The sequence below is a fragment of the Corvus kubaryi genome, unplaced genomic scaffold, assembly GCF_017639235.1.
Source record: "Corvus kubaryi isolate FWS band 111438036 unplaced genomic scaffold, C.kubaryi_AGA036_p1.0 split3-73, whole genome shotgun sequence".
NCBI classification, from domain to species: Eukaryota; Metazoa; Chordata; class Aves; order Passeriformes; family Corvidae; genus Corvus; species Corvus kubaryi.
Genome location: NW_024582091.1, coordinates 5,253,250 through 5,271,802, shown reverse-complemented (window position 1 = coordinate 5,271,802; position 18,553 = coordinate 5,253,250). Strand labels below are relative to the sequence as shown.

Genomic DNA, 18,553 nt, shown 5'->3' with positions numbered 1-18,553 from the left:
TTTTCTTAAGAGAGAGAGAAAAAAATGTGTCTACGTATGTGGATTAATTTTTTTTTTCCAGTGGAAAATAAAACAATATGTTTGTTATGCTTTTGTGTAACAATTCTAAAATAACTGATTTTAGCTAAAGGATGGAGGCTGAGAACTTCAGCTGCTGATATGAAAGCTTTTGAAAGCTGAAATCTAAATCCCAAATGTACAATTGTGATAGCAGTTGCTAAAATCTGTGACCTAAAATTATGGTTTCTGACAAAAGTTCTCTAGTAAGCAGGAGGATTGATTTTTCTTTAAATGGGTGTTTGGAAATTTGTGTTTGTTGCTTTTGAAAAGTCACAAGTTTTGGTTCTTTTCCTTAGGGATACCAGGGATCAGCAGGAACTCCAGGTATCCCAGGAACTCCAGGGATTCAAGTAAGTTTCTATTTCATTCCTAGAATTTGAATATCTGAGAAAAATCCTGCCAGGTCTCTCTCAATATCTCTTGTTTGTCATTGAGAGTTGAGGTGTGGGGAATGGAAAGGGCTCAAGGGGTGTAATGACATCAGAGGCCGTCCTTGGGTGAATTGCTTTGAAATTCATATGGCTTTGGATTTGAAGGTAGGCTGACAATTAGACTGCAAATCTAAACAGTGCTAGGTAAGGCCTCTAGAAGATGGACTCATCTGCAGCTTAGACGTTTTTGTCTTGAACCAGAAGCCAAACAGTAGTTCCTTCAATTTTTCTGTGAATCACTAGCAGTGATCTGAAGTCTTGTCATGGTGATGGATTGCCCACAATTCACATGTTCAAAACAAGGTTTCAGATAAAGCCCAGAGTGATGGAGGAGAATTATTTTTCATTGTTGTATTAATTTAGTAGTCCTTACTGAGACAGTTATTGGAAACCTGTGCTGTATTTTACTTTTGGCATGATCCAGTCTGAATGACAGTCAAGAATTTACTCATTTGTTGAATTAAGTATCTGAGAGCATGCTGGGGCCAAGAGCAAGCCTGCAACATGGCATACATGAAGGCTGTCTGACAGAGAATTGAAAGGGACATCTCTGGGCTAGTACAGGCTGTGTGACATTCCTTTTTTCCTGGTGTGGTCCTTGGTTAGAGCAAAAAATTGTTTCGGTGTTCCTCAGTCATGGGTTATGACAGTGTGCCATGTTCATCCATGCTGGGTACACATTGCACTTAGTTCTGCTTTTGTGTCCAGTTACCAAAAAGTTGGAATCAGGCAGCTGACACATTGGGTCTCTGGCCCATGTTGTGTTACATTTATGTGTCTCATTATGTATCAGATTGTATTTGTATTTGAGCTGGCGTTAATTTCTTTCTCAATCTAGGGACCTCGTGGCTTGCCAGGTATCAAGGGAGAACCAGGAAAAGATGGGGCAAAGGTAAAAGAACCCAAACAAGAATAATAGATAAAAGGATTTTATTCTTACCTTTTATAATTGTTGGTTGGAAAGGAAATAGTATCAGTATTTTTAAATGAGTGTTCTGTGAGAATTGTTTACTAAAAGGATAATAAGGAAAGACTAAGAATCCTAAATTTAAACTCTGAATCTGGTCTGTTTTATTTAATAAAGTTTATATAGGCTTTAGCACTGCCAGTAACAACTTTATTGCACTGAATAACATATATTTAGGAAGTGTATCTAAGTATGGGTACCTGAAAGCACAATACAGACATCTGTCAGAATGGTTTCTTTTTAACTCTTTTCATCCTTTTTCTCTTTAAGTGAGTATCCTGATAACCTAGGTAGGAATTCCTGGATGGCACTTTTTATCAGGAAACACTCACTAATTGGAACCAAAACTTTTTGTGGAAGATTCTAGCTGAGGTGTAGCCAGTAGCTTGGAGCTATAGACAGATGTGGAACCTTATATGTAGCTCCATTCTGGTAATCAGGATAAACTTGACTCTGAATCTTCTGCATACACAGTGAATAAACTGCCCATTGGGTACTGGCAAGTGTCATTGATATGTAATTATCTGTGTCCACCCTTCTCTCACTTTTCTGCCCTACATCTAGAAAAAGTTCTAAGCTGATTGTGATGACAATTATTTTGGTTTTGGTTTATTAAAACTTCAAAGCCCTTTCTGTAAAACAAGCATTCATTGTCCCAACAGATCTTAGAATTTCCTTCTACAGTTCCCAATAAGCAGGTCCTTAAATTCATCACTGTTCAGCAGAATTCTCAAATTCATGGTTAGAGCTGAAAAATTGCTTACGTGTTCTGTGCTTTATTCATCTCAATCTAATTGCTTTTAGAGGTTAATCTAGTAGATCAGCCAGTATTGGGCCATGTGTAGAAGTTAAAATGCTGGTGGTGAAAAACTCTAATTGCCTGGCAGTGCAGGGTTGTGACAGAATATTTCCTATTGCTCAGTCTAGCCTTGTTTAAAATGTGCCAAGAAATAGGGCTTCCGCCAGTGTTTCAGAGAACATTTCCATTGTAAAATAGGTCTTGCCGTTAGAATTTTTTTCCTGGAAATTCAGCCCAAATTTTCATCTCTTTATTTCACCACATTACTTGTAAAGTTTCTCTAGTAGCTGATTTAAAACTGTTTCAATTTCCAAATGTTTTAGTTTATCCAATAATTGAACCACCACTTCTGAGCAGAAATGGAGACTCCATTCTTTTTCATTAAGAAGCAATGGATGCGTGAAGTGTTAATTTTATAACCTTTGCTGATTTTTGAACTCCATTCCATTGTCTGCTTTTAATATTTATTTGTTGAGAGAGATTGTGATAGCATTAACCCACTATCATTCCTGTGGTCATGTTCCTGCCTACTGCAAATATATGACAGGCCTCTCCAAATCTGCTTAGGCATGAATGGCTTTGATAAACAGCACTGAGACATGTCCTGGTTTAACCCTTGTCTTAGAATTTGAAATATTATATGAAATAACTTTCTAAGCATAGTTTACTATTCCTCCTATATGACTGAAATATATTAAACAAATAAAAATATATTGTTCAATATAAAAGTAGATATTAACAGGAAGAAAACATTCTGATTGTCCAAAAATGATTTTGTGATTAGCTGTTTTCTCATGTGAAGTAGATCTTGTCTACTGAAACAAGCAACTAGGATTACTTTTATTGTTTCAAGTCAAGTAGTGGCAAGTTGTAATTTAGGGTTTTGTTGTTATTGCTCAAGGGAACTTGCCGACAAATTGTCAGTTAAATTTCAGTACCAACAGCAAAAGTTTGGAATTCCTGATATCTGACACCTCTGAGAACAATAAAAAGAACTGATATTTTGCCTTGTCTTTTCAATTGCCAACTGCTTTTACCAAAGTGGATTCTTTCTTCCACTGAAATGAGATCTCATTTGTCAAATTGCCATTTCTAAGTGTATTTTGATTTAATTTTGTTTCTTTTTTAGAGAAGGTACTTAGTATCTTATTTTTTAATACTTCACTCATCCAGAGTAAGCTGGTAAGAAATTTCATAAGGTCAGTAGGTCTTCGATATTTTCAGTAAGAGGTAGAAGCAAAGCCATTCCAGATCTAGGAAATTTCCTTAATCTTTGGGAATTAGGAAGGGATGGTGGAATTATCATAGCTCCTACAGAGATTTTCAGGTTTTTTTCATCTTTTAAAACTAAATTGCTACTTTTGAACCTCCATAAGACTTACTAAAAGATTACAGTAAATTTAGTCTAAAATTTAGTGATTAAGCTTTTTCTTTTATGTAATGAATTTTGTTTAAAGTTCAAACATCTCTTATCAGTCATCATACCAATGTTAAGAAGGTGATACAGTGATATATTGCATCTTTCCACTATTTGTTGATCACAAGAATATGAATGTTATTATAGTATATTACCACTATTTTGATACAAAGACTTAAAATATGTTTGCTATTTCAGGGTGATAGTGGACTACCTGGTTTTCCTGGATTACATGGGATGCCAGCACCAAAGGTTGAAGTTAAATATTTCTTGTTACAATATTCCTGGGTTTCAGCTTGCCCTGTAGTTTAATTTAAAGGGAAAACAAGTCTATATACAATACTATTTCAGAGCATTTGATGAATTTCTCAAAATGAATAGATATGAAGGTGTTATTCAGGGAAGATACATGCCATGGGACTTCATTACATAGATATCAAACAATAGAAATACCTATTATTTCATTTCTTTTTTGCTCTATGGGATTTTATATTAATTCGATTTTACTACTACTTACAGGATTCTTCATCACAAATAATGTTTTTAAAAAATAAAAACAATTACATGATTTTCTTGTCATTCTGCTTGAGTGACATTACTTTGAAGGACAGTTCTGGTCTATCACAGTGAGTTTAGTTTATGTGTGTATTCCCCAAAACAATTTTCCCCGTATTTTTTTCTCATTTATTTTAGTACTCAACTGAATTTACCTCTTAGTTTTTCCAAATTTGTGTTTTTAACTCTTCAAATAAGGTCTTCAGAAAAGTCCAGCCCTTTTCAAGGAGCTGAATTTTCCCTTAGGTTCCTGCCTATACTGAAGCAATGAGAATCACAAAGTGCCTTCTATAAAAAGTAGAAGCATTAACCCTGCAAGCTGTGGATCATCTCACTATCAGTGTTGGACATTCTGGCCTTCTCCTCTGGGAAAGCTGGGCAAATTCAGGATTTGCATTTAAGTCTTGAGCATATCTTTTATATCACATGGAACTCTTTGCCACCTTTGTGTCTGCTACACATGTATACTTTATATATGTATGTATATATATATATCTTTATGTAACTACTTCTATTTTAAAAATTAACTTGCTCACATACATTTTGTTTAGGGAGAAAGAGGCCCTAAAGGAGATCAAGGAGTGCCAGGAGTATATGGAAAAAAGGCAAGTGACTTTATAATCACAAATTAAAGCAAAATGCTGTTGGTATTTGTGATGGGGTGACCTTGACTGGCTGCCAGGTGCAAACCCCCAAGCACTTCTCTCAATCTCCCTTCTCAATAGTACGAGAGAGAAAATAAGATGGAAAAGCTTGTGGGTCCAGATAAGAGATATCACCTGCCAGTTACTGTCACAGGCTACTTGGGGAAAATTAATTTAATTTATTAACAACTAAAATACGTTTGGATAGTGAGGAAAGAAAACCCCAAACAACTAAATCCCCTTCTCCTTTACCCAGCCATTTCCCAGGCTCAACTTCCCTTCTTCATGGGATAGGAAATAGGGAGCAAGGTTGGGCAGTATTTAAGAGCTTCTCCCTGCTCTTCCTCCTCACACTCCTCGGCTCCTCCAGTGCAAGTCCTTCCCAAGGGCCGCAGGCCTTCAGGGCAAACCCAGTCTTGCATGGAGTCTCCATGGGCGGCACCTTGCTACCACAGCTCCACCACGGCCCCCTCCAAAGACTACAGGGGAATCTCTGCTCCAGGACCCTCTTCTTGGTGTCTGCAGAGCTGTCACTTTTCTCCTCTTTCCTTACTTTATTGGTGTCATGTTTCTGTCCCTTCTTAAACACATTCCGCAGCACCGCCCCGGATGTGGGCTCAGCCGCGCCCTGCGGTGGGTGGTTGGATCCGGCTGTGTCCGGCTGGGGCAGCCCAGCCTCCCCTCACGGAGCCCCTGCAACCCCTGCTGGGACCCTGGGCAAGGGAGCCCCAGACAACATAATTCATATTTTTATAACATGTATTCACAGAGGATGTAATTCTTCATTTACAGCTCAGAAAAAATGTTCACTGGTTTTACTGGATGTATTTATATTTAGTAATATCAAACACGCTCTTCTTATTTGGATGCTTTGGGAACTGTCTTCATTCTGTTTGTGGATTGGTGCAATTCATTTTCACATAGCACAAAATGCATGTATTTTTTGTAAATATGTCTATGGGGTAACACACCATATATGGGGCATATGTAATATTTATATTGCAAAGAGGTCTGTTTTTTAATACAGATGTACATATAACCAAACAAGAGAAAGGGAGAAGAGTTAGGGGAGTGAGGAGAGGACCACATGAAAGGAGTGAGGCTGATAGTAGATGGGAAGAGAGATGTTTTAATCTGTAATTTATATAAAGCTGAGAGTATATTTTGGCCATCCAGTGTTTACAGCTAAATTTTCACCTGTCCTTATATTTTCTTTATATGTTTAGTCTAGAGTTTTAAGCAATTTGGAAGAGGGTCTGTGTTAGCATTTCTATAATTTGAAGCATATTTTTGTTTATGTAATGGGGTCGTAGTTATTAATTGACAACTGCCTGTGTTAAGAAACAGATCTTCTGTACATTTTCAAAATAAGAAATAACATACATGATTTATTGGTTAAATATATTGAATTTGCCGCATAAACATTGAGCACTACTTACTTTTCGCTTGCTGTTTTTCTCAGGGTTCAAAAGGAGAGAAGGGTGATACAGGGTTTCCAGGAATGCCTGGGAGATCTGTAAGTTTTCTGAAGATGATTCGTCATTAGCTTTTCCTTGTTAATTCACCTACTGATTACTGTTAAATGTTGCCACAGGGAGATCCTGGTAGAAATGGGAAAGATGGATTACCAGGCAGTCCTGGCTTCAAGGTATGTAGAAATGTATATTAATATCTTGATAAAAATCCTCAGTAGCATTGCTCTGGTGTAAACATACCCAGTTTATTCTGTGGAGAATTACTGGAAATTAAAATAACGTTGTTACTGGGAGATGTGGAAGATTACTGCAGTAATAAACAGACTTCATTGTTTTCAATTGTTCTGTGAGCAGAAGCAAAGCTTTTATTAAGAGTGTGTTAGTGATCATTAGAGATGACTATTACACTTTATCTCCCTTATCCTTTTGTATTTCCCTAACCCTGTGATTCTGTTAAAGAGGTTTATATACAAGCATACACTGGAGAATGTAATTGCTTTTGAAGGGAGCTGCAGGAAAATTAGGGGGAAGTACCTTTGGTATTGGATTAATGTTTGTGTTTGTATTCTCTTCACTATGCAGTGCTGTTTGTATTTAACGTAGAACAGTTTTTCAAGTCAACTAGGTATGTGTCTACTGTAAAAAAGAAAACAGGATCTGGTATTTCTATAATGTATTGCAGTCTGTGAGCTCACTGTATGTTTTGCTTGCCAAGTTGTTGTTTGCACTGTTCCGATTTGTGAAAACATCGACTTTAGCGGTGTCAGTTTTAAGTTCACAGGGAAAAGATTTTAATAATATCTGATGTTAATGCTCAATTGAATTGATCTAAAGAAGTTTTTCAACAGCAGGTTTGTTCCTATAAGATTGTTTTTTAGTAATAATGAAATTATCTAGGGCTGCTCAAGATTAATGTTCCTCCAGTGTCCAAAAGTGCAAGTGTACTTCTGAGTGCATTTGTCTAAATTCATATTGCTGTATTTGGAGATCCGGGTCTTCCATTTTGTGACCATGCTTGTGTAGAGCAGTTGGGGATGCAGCTGGGGATATCCATGACATCTGCTGCAGCAGGGAGATATAAGACCTGTGAGAGACCTGAAACATTCCAGGCAGCAGCTGTCAATGAGGTGGATCCAGGGTAATGCCAATGGAGCCTGGAGAGCAGATCAGCTCAGAGAAGGCAGTCGTTGGTATCAGTTTAGTTGTGTACATAGAAAGCCTCTGGTGCATTTGAAATGCATTAATGTCCAAAACATACTCAGGGAGCTGAAAGATATGACATAAGTCCTATTGAAAGCCAGTGCCTTTCTGGAGCAGGAGTAGACAAGATACCATTGGGTATCTCAAATATGACCAAATGTCTGTGTGTGGGCAATGGAATTTGACTCCTGGTGTCTGGTCAGCTGAATCAATCCTCCATCAACCATCCCGACTAGACTTCTGTTATCTGTGATATGAGCTTCGTTACTCTCCAGGAATTTATTTCAAATATCCTCTCTTATTTTATATATCTATATTTATTTTATATGTGTATATATATATTTCATATATATAGATATATATTTAGATATATACACACACACACACAGATATCATTGCTAAGTTGGAGGAGAAATTCCTTCTCTGGTACTGTAGAAGGTAGGGAAAAAATTAGATATTAGATTTTTTTCTTTTCTGGTATTTGATAACATAGACTGGTAATAGTCAGAGTTAACATTAACATAAAATTTTAACTGTCACTGGTGGTGATTTAGAGTGAAGCATTTTGTTGCTAAAGCATGGATTTTGAGAGTACTTGCATATGTTTTATGCTTGTAAGCAATATACAGAGAATTCAGTATATTGTGTGAATGTGTGTACATTTAAACTGCAAGACATTTTCTGGACTGTTCTCCTTACTATTGTACTACAAAAATATGACATGCTCATTAGTTTTTATTAATTTTATAATATAATAGTTAATAGAAGCCATATTTTTCATTCAAACATTTTGTTAGCCTGACTTCAACATCTGCTTGCTATAAAACATTGCTTCATTCTGGGTCTCTAATCAAATTCAGAACAGTAACAAACAGGCTGTCTTTGAAGGAAATTTCTGCTGGCGCTTTCCTGGTTTTTTACAATATCCATTTTGGGAAAGAATGTGGAAAAAACATGGCTTGAAACCCAGATGCTACCCATTGTAACTTCGAGTCCAGCTTTTATAATTTTAAGTTAATTAATGCCAGATTATTTTATACGTGTGTGTATATCTAGCAACATCTATATCTATATCTTTGCCTTTTTTTAATGTGCTTTTACTTCTGGAATTATTCAACATTTCAGAATACTTCAGTATCATACGTACTTTGATAAATATTTGTGGTACTGCTCTATTCTGAAGTACTTTGAAATATTTTTTCATACCGTTATTTATACTAACAATTAGACAGTAACAGTTTATTATTGTTTTATGCCTTTTTTCTACCAGAAAAAACAGAAATTAACAGAAATTGTTGTTCTGAGTGAAAAGAAAATTATCTCTCATCTCTTTTTGCAAACTGATAGCTGTCAGACACAGCATGAGGGAATATTGGATTGATGACCCTTCTTGCTATGTCTAATACTTTTAAGGGATGTTTATTTGGTAAAGTCTCAATGTGTACTGGTTTTAAATTGTACTTATGTTAAAAATATAATTTTCTATTTAAAATTATTTTATTATGAAAATAAGGGGCTTTTTAAAGTATTTTTTTGTTTTAAAGGGAGAAGTTGGGCAGCCTGGATCTCCAGGCGTAGAAGGACATCGAGGAGAGCCTGTAAGTGATTGAATTGCTGACATATCCTTATGTATAGATTTGTTCGTTTTGTTGGGTTTTGTCTTTTTTTTCTTTTCAGTTAATGGCTGTTATACTTCATGTTTAATTTATGTTGGTTTGAATTTGTTGATATGTCCATTTCTTAAAGAGTGCTTGTTTATTTTCTGCCATTCATCTTTAAATTTTATTTAATTAAAAGAAATAAACAAGCCCTTAAAGTCAAAGATGCCTTAAAAAAAGATTCTTAACTGTATCGCTGTTGTATATACTGAAGTATATATATACATTATAAAATTGTCTCATTATTGATTTCTGTCCTGTTGATGTTATGGTATAGTTAGATGTTAATAATTACTTACTTGAGGTAAATTTCTAGATGGGTTTAACTCTCATTTCTGCTACATGGTGTATCTTCTTTCATATACTTGTTAATGGCACTTTTAAAGTCCATTTTTTCACTATGTGCCACTGCCTTTCCTTTGTCCAGTTTTACTGGCCTTTTACTTCCTTGCATCTTCTTACACTGTATTATCTGCATGTCTGTTCTTCTTGCTTGGCTGGGGACCATGCTGCTTCATTCTGCTTTGCTTCTTTCCAAAGACTGAAGTATTTGGTACACCGGTATTTGGGCAACTCCTCAGGGCAGCTCGTTTTGCCTCCTCTTAATATCTGATAGCTGGGCTTTGTCCTCTTTGTTTCCTCGTTTGGCTCTTTAAGGTTGGCAGACGGCTTGAAGCAGATGAGCCAAGATACAGGCTTTGAGTGCTGAGAGACAGCCAGCTGTCTTCAAACCATCAGTAATTCTTCTGTAGGCCAAGAGCAGTAAATGCAGCTCAATTGGTGGAACACTGCCTTACAGATGAATTACATTCTGAATTACATTTGGAATTGTAAAATAAGAAGATAGAGCTTTATACTGCAGAAATTTTGTGGTATTCAATGTAATGGGAGGCAGTCTGAGTTACATGATACTGAAATCTGATAGAGAGTTTTGATAATGAGGAGTCGGAAAAAGTACTTCCAGCAGAAAAATTCTCAAACTTTTTCATTTAAATTTTTTATACATTCACCAAAACCTCCCAACACATTTTGAGTAGACTGCAAAACACTGAGAAATCATGCCCAATAGAGTTTCTTCCCACTTGTCGGGCTTAAATGAAAAACACACATAACCCCTCCCTTGGCTTTATTTTTTCCTCTTTTTCTGCCCCAAATAACTGTGAGGTGTTTTAACCTTTTACAGTCTATGGTATCTTCATATGTAAGAAAGACTGAATGTGAATGTTAATTTAATATAATAAAATACAACTGAAGGGATTTTGGTATATTGTAAGTTGATACACCGTAACAAATGTGTTGAGTTCTCTTATTGTCCCTAGCCTTATTTTGTCTCTTCATTTTTACGAAAGAAATGTTAGTTGGTCATTGTGATTTTTTAAAAAATTATTCTAAGAAATGGAAGGGAAAAGGCACTTCTAACCTAGGGAAAACTAAATTTTTAATACTTTAACAGCTCTCACTCTAGTGTGATAGCATTGGTTAAGTATGAACTATATCTACTAAAGAAATATATTTTGGTTTCAAATTAATATAAATGCTTCACAATATAACATTTTAAACAGCAATGTAAACTCATCACTAAAGTCTCATAATTTTGCTTTAAAGGGAAATGAAATGGTAGATTTAAGACATTAAAAGCACTAAAAAGTCTGTTAAAATCACTACAAAATAATACAGAGGGAGACTTCCAAAATAGAAACAACTACAGAAAATTTAAACAATTTTAATAAGGCAAGCCAAATTGCATTGTATGCTTCATTCATAATCAGTGGAGGTTCTGAAGAGTAGAAAGTCTACGTGCTGACCATGAAATTGCCTCAAGGTCACCATTAGGAAATGTAAGGTACTGAGTCATCCCTGCTCATCTGCCTCTGTTGCTGATGTAGCACCATCCTGCATGAGCAAACGCAGCGCTCCCATCTATTTAGGGCCTGGAGGAGCAAAGAGCAGGGCAGTTCAATGCAGAAACATTGTGGTAAAAGTGTGTGTTTGGGTTGTGAAAATGAGAGCTATCCACAGTTGTGAGATATATGGGCTCCTCTATTCGAGGGTAATTGTCTTTCACCTATTGGAAAGTGAGCTGGATTTTGGGGGCTGTGAGTGATGTCTTGTGCAACTTACTGTTTTTGTTTCTTCTGTTGTTCCCCCAATGTGTATTTCATGTCTAACATGTAAGCGCCTCCTCTTGGTTCCCCTTCTGTGGAATTCAGTGTGATCTTCTCTGGTGGGATACCATTAGAGTTAGGGCACTGGTGTGGAAGAGAGGGATTGATCTATGCTGTGCCAGCCAAATAGGCTGCCAAAGCACAAGACAAGCCTTGGATGATACAGGTGAAGCTGGATGACTTTATATCATTAACCAGCCACATGCAGCTGTGGCCCTGGGACAGCTCAGCAGGTTGCGTGGATATCCCACCCACACAAACATACATGCAGACAGTCTTTATTGCTTTCATTCAGCCACATTAGTGTTAGACATGGTTTAATTTGTTAAGTTGATGATTTAAAAAATAGTCATCTTATGATTTGTCTTGCTTTAGCAAATAAAAATAATCTGGTTGTGAAATGAATGCATCTTGAGACAACATCTAAGGAGCAACTGTCTAGAATGGAGAGCACGGATGAACTGAACTCCCATTACCTCCAGCCTTTGAGATGTGTGGTTATTTTTTGGACAGAATACTTTCTGGTATATTATTACTCTTACTAATCCCCAAAGTTACAAACAGTAGAAGTAGGTTGTAAAGCTAAATAAATAATTTCAAGCTATGTGCTTGATTTCCCTCAGTAATACCATTTGGAACTTCAGTTAACCAGACTATCCCAGTTCTACCCACTCTGTAGAATAACATGTGACAGTATGGACAGAATAATTTAGATGGGGTTTAGTAAAGGTAGTGATCAAGCTTATTTTCCTGATGACAAAAACAGGACATGCTGTCACTTGAGTAGTTTAATGGCTAGTTATCTATCTTACTGATGACAGGCTGTTTTGATAAATACATTTTTTGAGGCAACAAATGTCTGTAGTATAAATAAAGATTTATTTGAGATTAATTTCAGCCTGGCTGCCTTTTTTAACATAGGTAGGGTTTTTCAGAATTGGATTTCAGTGCAAGCTCCTTGTGTTTGCAATTATGCAGATGGGAACTCTGAAGTGAGTGCTTGTGGGTAAAGCTGGCAGGACATTTATAGCACTCTTCTAGGCCTAGCATATGCTCTCCTGCCACAAGTAATATGTCTGAGCATTTGCAACTGCTCATGTTTACTCTCCAGAAATCATATTTTTCAGAAATACATCTGCAAACACTTAAAATGGTAGAGTTTTGTCTCAATATTTAGGTCACATTGCAAGACCTCAGATGTGGCCTCATTTGTGCCAGCGATAGCAGCATAACACGACTTTCAGCTTCTGACCTGACTCCCACTGTTATACCTATGCTTCTGGTTTGTCTGTTGATCTTTCATAACTGCATCAGGAATGCCAGATACAGATTAATGCATTCTCTGAAAAAATGTGTGTTTTATGCTAGGCAATGATAGCAGAATTCTTTTTGAAACCTGTTCAAGATACACTAAAAGGTACAACAGAAATTGTACTGTCTTCATAATGCAGAAATCCTGAAAACAAACTGGTAATAGCTAGGTGTCCTGTATGTTTGAAAAGTAAACATAAAGTTAATGTAATTCTACTGCATCTAATAGCTGTGCTGAGATTGATAGAAACAGGAAAAAAGGAAAGAAAATTCCTGACTTAGTAATACAGTAATACACAGTGCAAAGTTTGGGGTGTTTTTGTTACTATTATTTTCCTCTCTGTGTCTTGTAATGTTTTGCTTGATGCACCTTATGTTGATGTTATGTTAGTTTGTACCAATTTTAGGTACTAGGATGCCATTTACTCAACATTTGTGTCTTGTATTTGCATTTACATTCTGAGTTATGAAACACTGAGGATAAAAGCAAACTTAAAAACTCTATTGTATATTTGTGCAGTAGGCCTTGTGAAAAAAATTCCTTTCTGAAAGTGTTACTTTGTTTTTTATGCACCTAGTCTGATTATTCTATTTCTACTTTTAATCTCTTCATAGATTAAAGCATAAAGATCCTCTTGTATTTCCAGTGCTCAAAAGATCATGTGTTGCATGAATTTATTACTTGTGGAAATATTCCACAGAGCACTAAATACTCATTCAGATTTTATATCACCTTAAATTAGGCGCTGCTATAAAATAGTGCTCTCTTTGTAAGTAGGATATAAAAAAGAAATTATTTCCTACGTTTAAGAGGAAATTACGAGTTTTAATAGCAAATATATCAGTTTTTAAGAGAAAAGTGGTCAGGAGACTCAACAAAGTGGTTGGTGTGAGTCTATCAAAATTTTTAGTTTCTGATCTGATATTCATGCTTTTCTACTAGTCTGAGATGCCTCGGTAGTAGGAGCTGAACTCTGATGGCCTGCTTTTCAAAGGTGTCAGCATTGCAGTCATAAGGGATGTAAAGGACTAGCATTTTCTCTGCAAATAATGTCTTGTGGGTCTCAAAAGAGCACCTATTTCTTTTTTGAAAATTCTTTTACCTGTAAATAAAAAAATAAATTGTTATTTGGGTGGGGTGATTTTTTATACATAAACAGCTGATAGTGATGATTTTTGTAGGCATATTCCATTCATTATTTCTTTACAAGTAGGTTTGATTAGTTCAATGTGCTTTTTAGTATTGATCCTTTATTCCTTCTTCTAATATCCAAATTGTTGAAGTAGACAGGGCAGAGGCTTGCTGATGACTTTCTGCGTGCTTGAGCTATATAACAGATGTTGTTAATCTTGCTCTCACTTGAGAAAGGGGAAGATGACAGCTTTGACTTTACAATACTTTCAGCAATCATTTGTTAATTACATAGTGCTGTAAGCTCAAACGTTTTTTAGACTGAATGGAGGTTTTTCTGTCAAGTGTAACTTCTAGGTAGCTGTATGTATTTTGAGCAGATTTTCAACCTAGGTTATCTTCATTCTGACTGATAAGTTATTTTAATTAAATTCATTCCATACTATAATTACAGAAGAGTTAATTGCTGTTAAGAAGATAAATACGAGATTAGTGCTGTAATGAAACAGGTAATTAGAAGACTTCTAGAACTTCAGGCAGGCTAATCTGAGTTCCTTTATTATTCCCAGTTGACAAAAATGATACAAGACATGACAGCATAGTTGCTGATCTGAAGCACATTGAAGTCAATGGAAAGATTCCCATTGAATTCAGTCTGGACTGGGGCCACAGTAAATGCTGTAATTAACTTGGACCCACTAACCTAATGCAGCTTGGAAAATAATGCCTGCTTTTCTAAGTTGTAAAGCTAACAGTTCTCTCCCATCTAATTCACACTTTCTGCCTGTCCATCATGATTTCTAATTTTTAAATTTATATCCTCACACAGTTCAATTACATTAATTATAATAATTTGCAATAATTATATTATCTTTTTTGGTTTTGTTTTCTCTACAGAGAATTGGGAAAGTATTTTTTGTTATTTTTTTCCTTTAATGCCATTTTAAATTTGATAATTTTGGAAAATTATGTAGAGAAGAGGTGGCATGCCCTGCTAACATTTCTTTAAGACTGTTTTATAAATGCAATGTTAAAAAAAGGAAATTATTAAAAGTTGTAAGGAAATATGAAAGGAGCTCTAGTTGTAAACCCATTGTGGGCATGAATGGCATATGCTATAAATAGTTATAAATGGTACTCAGAGTACTCTGTTTTCTGCTTGTATGCTGTAGTGACCTTTTATGGCTACTTTGGCACTTTTCTTATTAATTCATATGCTGATACAAATTAGATGCCAGCATTCCTTCCCTATTGCTGCTGTTTTGTGAACATAGAGATAGAAATTCCTCTAACAAATGTGTTGTACCAATATAAAATCTTTCTATCAACTTGATGAGCTGTGTTACAATAAACAGGTGCTTGTCATTTGTTAAAATCTCTCTTAATAATTTATTACTTTTATAAATTGAGAGTGTTAAAACAGTATGATTCTGAAAGAATTGTCTGCAGTGAGCACTTAAAGGTGCAGCTTTGTTAAAGAGTACAGTAACTATCTTCCAAGCACAAAATTAGTGGTAGTGATGATTTATTTGTATTCCATGACTTATTCCAATGAGCTAGACCCATTTGTACACAAAACCACGGGCTCTTCTGAAGAATCTGATTTCTTCTATGCATTAAAATAATTTGGGGTGTTTATTGGAAATATTCATGTAGAGACTTTAAGCTTGATATTATTCATCTTGGTTATCTGTACTAGAAAGTGAGCTTTAATTGCCAGAAGAAGTGCTTTGGCATAAGCTTATTCTGTCTGGAGTAAGACACATGTTCCACCTGTGTTTTTTCCCACTGAGGGAATGATGATATGTAGCTTGAGCCTTTAGCTGTCATGTTTTCAGCTTGGCTAAGGGGGAGTCTAGGCATCTGGTTTGAAACCAAGAGTGAATCATCTTGGTGGTATGGATGTATTCATTACACATCCAATATACTCTCTCATGGTAACACTCCCCAAAAACACATTTAAATGTTTGTCTGTTTAAATGCTTGTGCATTTAGGAAACTGGAGGCCTTCACATAAATTGCAGAGAATGCAATATGCATGTGCTTATAAACATCACTACCTTTTTTCTCAGTACCAGAAACTAGATTTTCTTGGTATTCATATTGCAGTGGGTTTTTCTGTAGAAATTGTTATTTCGGCACTTTAACATTATAGCTATGCAATTTGACTTAATGTATTTTTAAGTGGGAAGACATCAGTTTACTACACCTGATTATCATTCAAAAACATTTCTGATGAATTGTTTTTGTTACTTTGGGCAAATGAAGTACTGATAAATTTAAACTATATTAATGTACTACTTCTTGGACTGAAAAAAAGACATTCTAAAAAATTGCTGGACTTGATCAAATATAGATTTTTTGAAAAGTTGAATGGACAAATCCACACAACTGTAAATTGATCTTGTGTTCTTTATCAGAAATTTCTTTATTCTCAAGTATCAGTTAAAAGTGTATTTGCTGAATTGGCTTAAAATAAGAACTAAAGCAATATAATGTGTGTGTGCCTGCAATTGGTTAGTTCATCCTGCTGAGAGTAGCTAGTAAAGATCTTGAAAGTTAAATGGTAAAATGGAATAAAATATGTATGCCTGAAGTGCTCAACATTCACTTCCTTTGACATGTGATATTTAAAAAAGGACTCATTTGCATTCTTTTGGATCCACCTGATGTCAGTAGTAACATTTAGAGCATTCCTGAACTTGTGTGCTAATTTCATTCAGCCAAGAAAGGCTTTTCTGAAGAAGGAAAGGCTTGAAGAGAATGTTTGGACTTGTATATGTTGTATATTGGGATGGCATCTGACATGTTAGTGCCAGGAAAGTTGATGTTTATACTTCTGGTAGTCATTGTTTCACATGTGCCGATTTAATCTTTAAAGGGCAACATCTCCTCTTATTCTTGCTATACAATTTTCTTCTTTACATTTTATGACTTAGGTAAATATCTGCTGGGATTTCCACTGACTGAAGACCAAAGAGAAACTTCCCCCAGCTAATTACTGTACTTAGAAACCAAATAGAGAGTAGAGTATGAATGAAGAAGACAATCGGTTAGAATGTAGCAGACACACATATTTATTATTTCAGTTGATTTCATTTGCACATTGCTGTTCTATTCTATGCTTCGCAGCATGCTTATGGTAAGTTACTAAACCACAAGTAGGAAGAAGTTTACCAAAAGGATGTTTGACTTTCCTTCCTCTGATCCAACTTCAACAGAGTAGTAACAGTGTACCCAGTTTTCTAGCTAGTCATCGTTCTTCTTCAACATGGGAGAAGCCAGAGAAAAAATTTGTTGAGTCCTAAGAAGGTCTGAGTTACAGCCTCCTTGAGAACTGTGGTCAGGGTAGTGATACAAAACCCTCTAGCTGTAACTGCATCAGAGCTCTAAGTGCTGTATCTGGCATCAAATCTACAGCCTGCATTCTGAGAATTACCCAGAATGGCTTTCATTTCACCTCATACAGTCAAGTAGATATATTTAGTCTATTTCTTTGATATGATTTTTTCTACAGTGAAAATTATATCTGCATTCAACCCATCATTAAATACTTGTCTCAAATAGAAGACAAGTATTTATTGATGGGTTGGTAATTTTTGTTCTGGCTTTCTTAGACAGTTTAGATATTTGGATTAATTAAAGTTATTTTAATTGAAGCCCTCCAGAAAATATGCTGGAGAAAAAGAAGCAAACAACTTATAGCAGGGCTTCTTTGTTAGTTTTGTGTTCAAGTGGTAGTTGGGCTGTCAAAGTAATTAGTTACTTGTTGTGTTTCTTCTGAGTGATCGTCTTGGTCAATAGCATTGGATTATTCTTGTCCACCAAGAGCTTTAAACATGAAATTGAGAAGCCGATACTCAAGTCTCAGAACCTCAAGTAAATACAGTGCTAGAAAATTAGGGGAAATTTGTATGGTAAGTGTTTCGTTTTTTAATCCTTACATGTTAAAATTACTCTGAGTTGAAGCTATGGAAAGTCTTGTCAGAATACAGTCTTAGCTTCTCATCCATAACAAAAATCAAAACAAAACAAAACAAAACACCATGATCTTTAATCAGAGTGAATTTAAATCCATTTTCAAGATTTAGCCATTATTTTGGTTAATATTATTAAACCATTTTAAGAAGAAACCTTTGCCTCTTACTGTGCAAATTGATTTTTTTGCTTTAGTAGTTAGTTTTAGTAATGAAATTTAGTCTTAGTGATTGCTGAATGAGTCAAGGTGTGATTTTCTTTCTTTGTGCTCTGGAAGGGTTTCGTGCCAGTCTTTGTTCCAGCTTTTCTTAGCTATTTCTTAAACATGTAACGACTGCCAAACAGATGAAGACTAAAGGAACTACCACAGAACTGTTTCTCTGGGAATGGATAGGAGTATGTAGAAAATGATTTTTTCCCCCACCTGTTATTTACTGCCAGATTGTCAGAGCTTTTGGGACTTTCTTAGCCAAAGATGCAGGCTGGCCCATCCTGCTTAATAGCCAGCAATGGACCAATTCTGTAGGAATTTTACAGTCCCTTTTGGAACACAGTCCTGCTGCATTCTGTGACCAATTTCACAGAATCCACCAAAATGAAAAGAAAAAAAAAAAGGCATGATTTGTTGTTAAACTTACTCACTGCTAATTTAACTGAGTGGTTCCTTACTATGGGAAAGGGATGTGGCTGAAAAGTCTGTCCTGCATCAGTGTGACCTGTGTGAACAGAGCTCTTTGGTTATGTGTTGGGTGTAAGGAGCA

General features: G+C 35.8%; 1 protein-coding gene across 5 annotated transcripts in view; it reads left to right on the top strand.

Annotated features, from left to right (window-relative positions):
- Window positions 1-18,553, top strand: part of COL21A1 (collagen type XXI alpha 1 chain) — a 96,638-nt gene that overhangs the window by 48,501 nt on the left and 29,584 nt on the right. For all 5 annotated transcript variants that reach the window (XM_042016966.1, XM_042016965.1, XM_042016968.1 and 2 more), the window contains 7 exons: window positions 357-410; window positions 1,330-1,383; window positions 3,873-3,926; window positions 4,781-4,834; window positions 6,336-6,389; window positions 6,468-6,521; window positions 9,093-9,146. In XM_042016966.1, coding sequence (XP_041872900.1) covers window positions 357-410; window positions 1,330-1,383; window positions 3,873-3,926; window positions 4,781-4,834; window positions 6,336-6,389; window positions 6,468-6,521; window positions 9,093-9,146 — 378 coding nt within the window. The remainder of the gene's footprint in view (window positions 1-356; window positions 411-1,329; window positions 1,384-3,872; window positions 3,927-4,780; window positions 4,835-6,335; window positions 6,390-6,467; window positions 6,522-9,092; window positions 9,147-18,553) is intronic.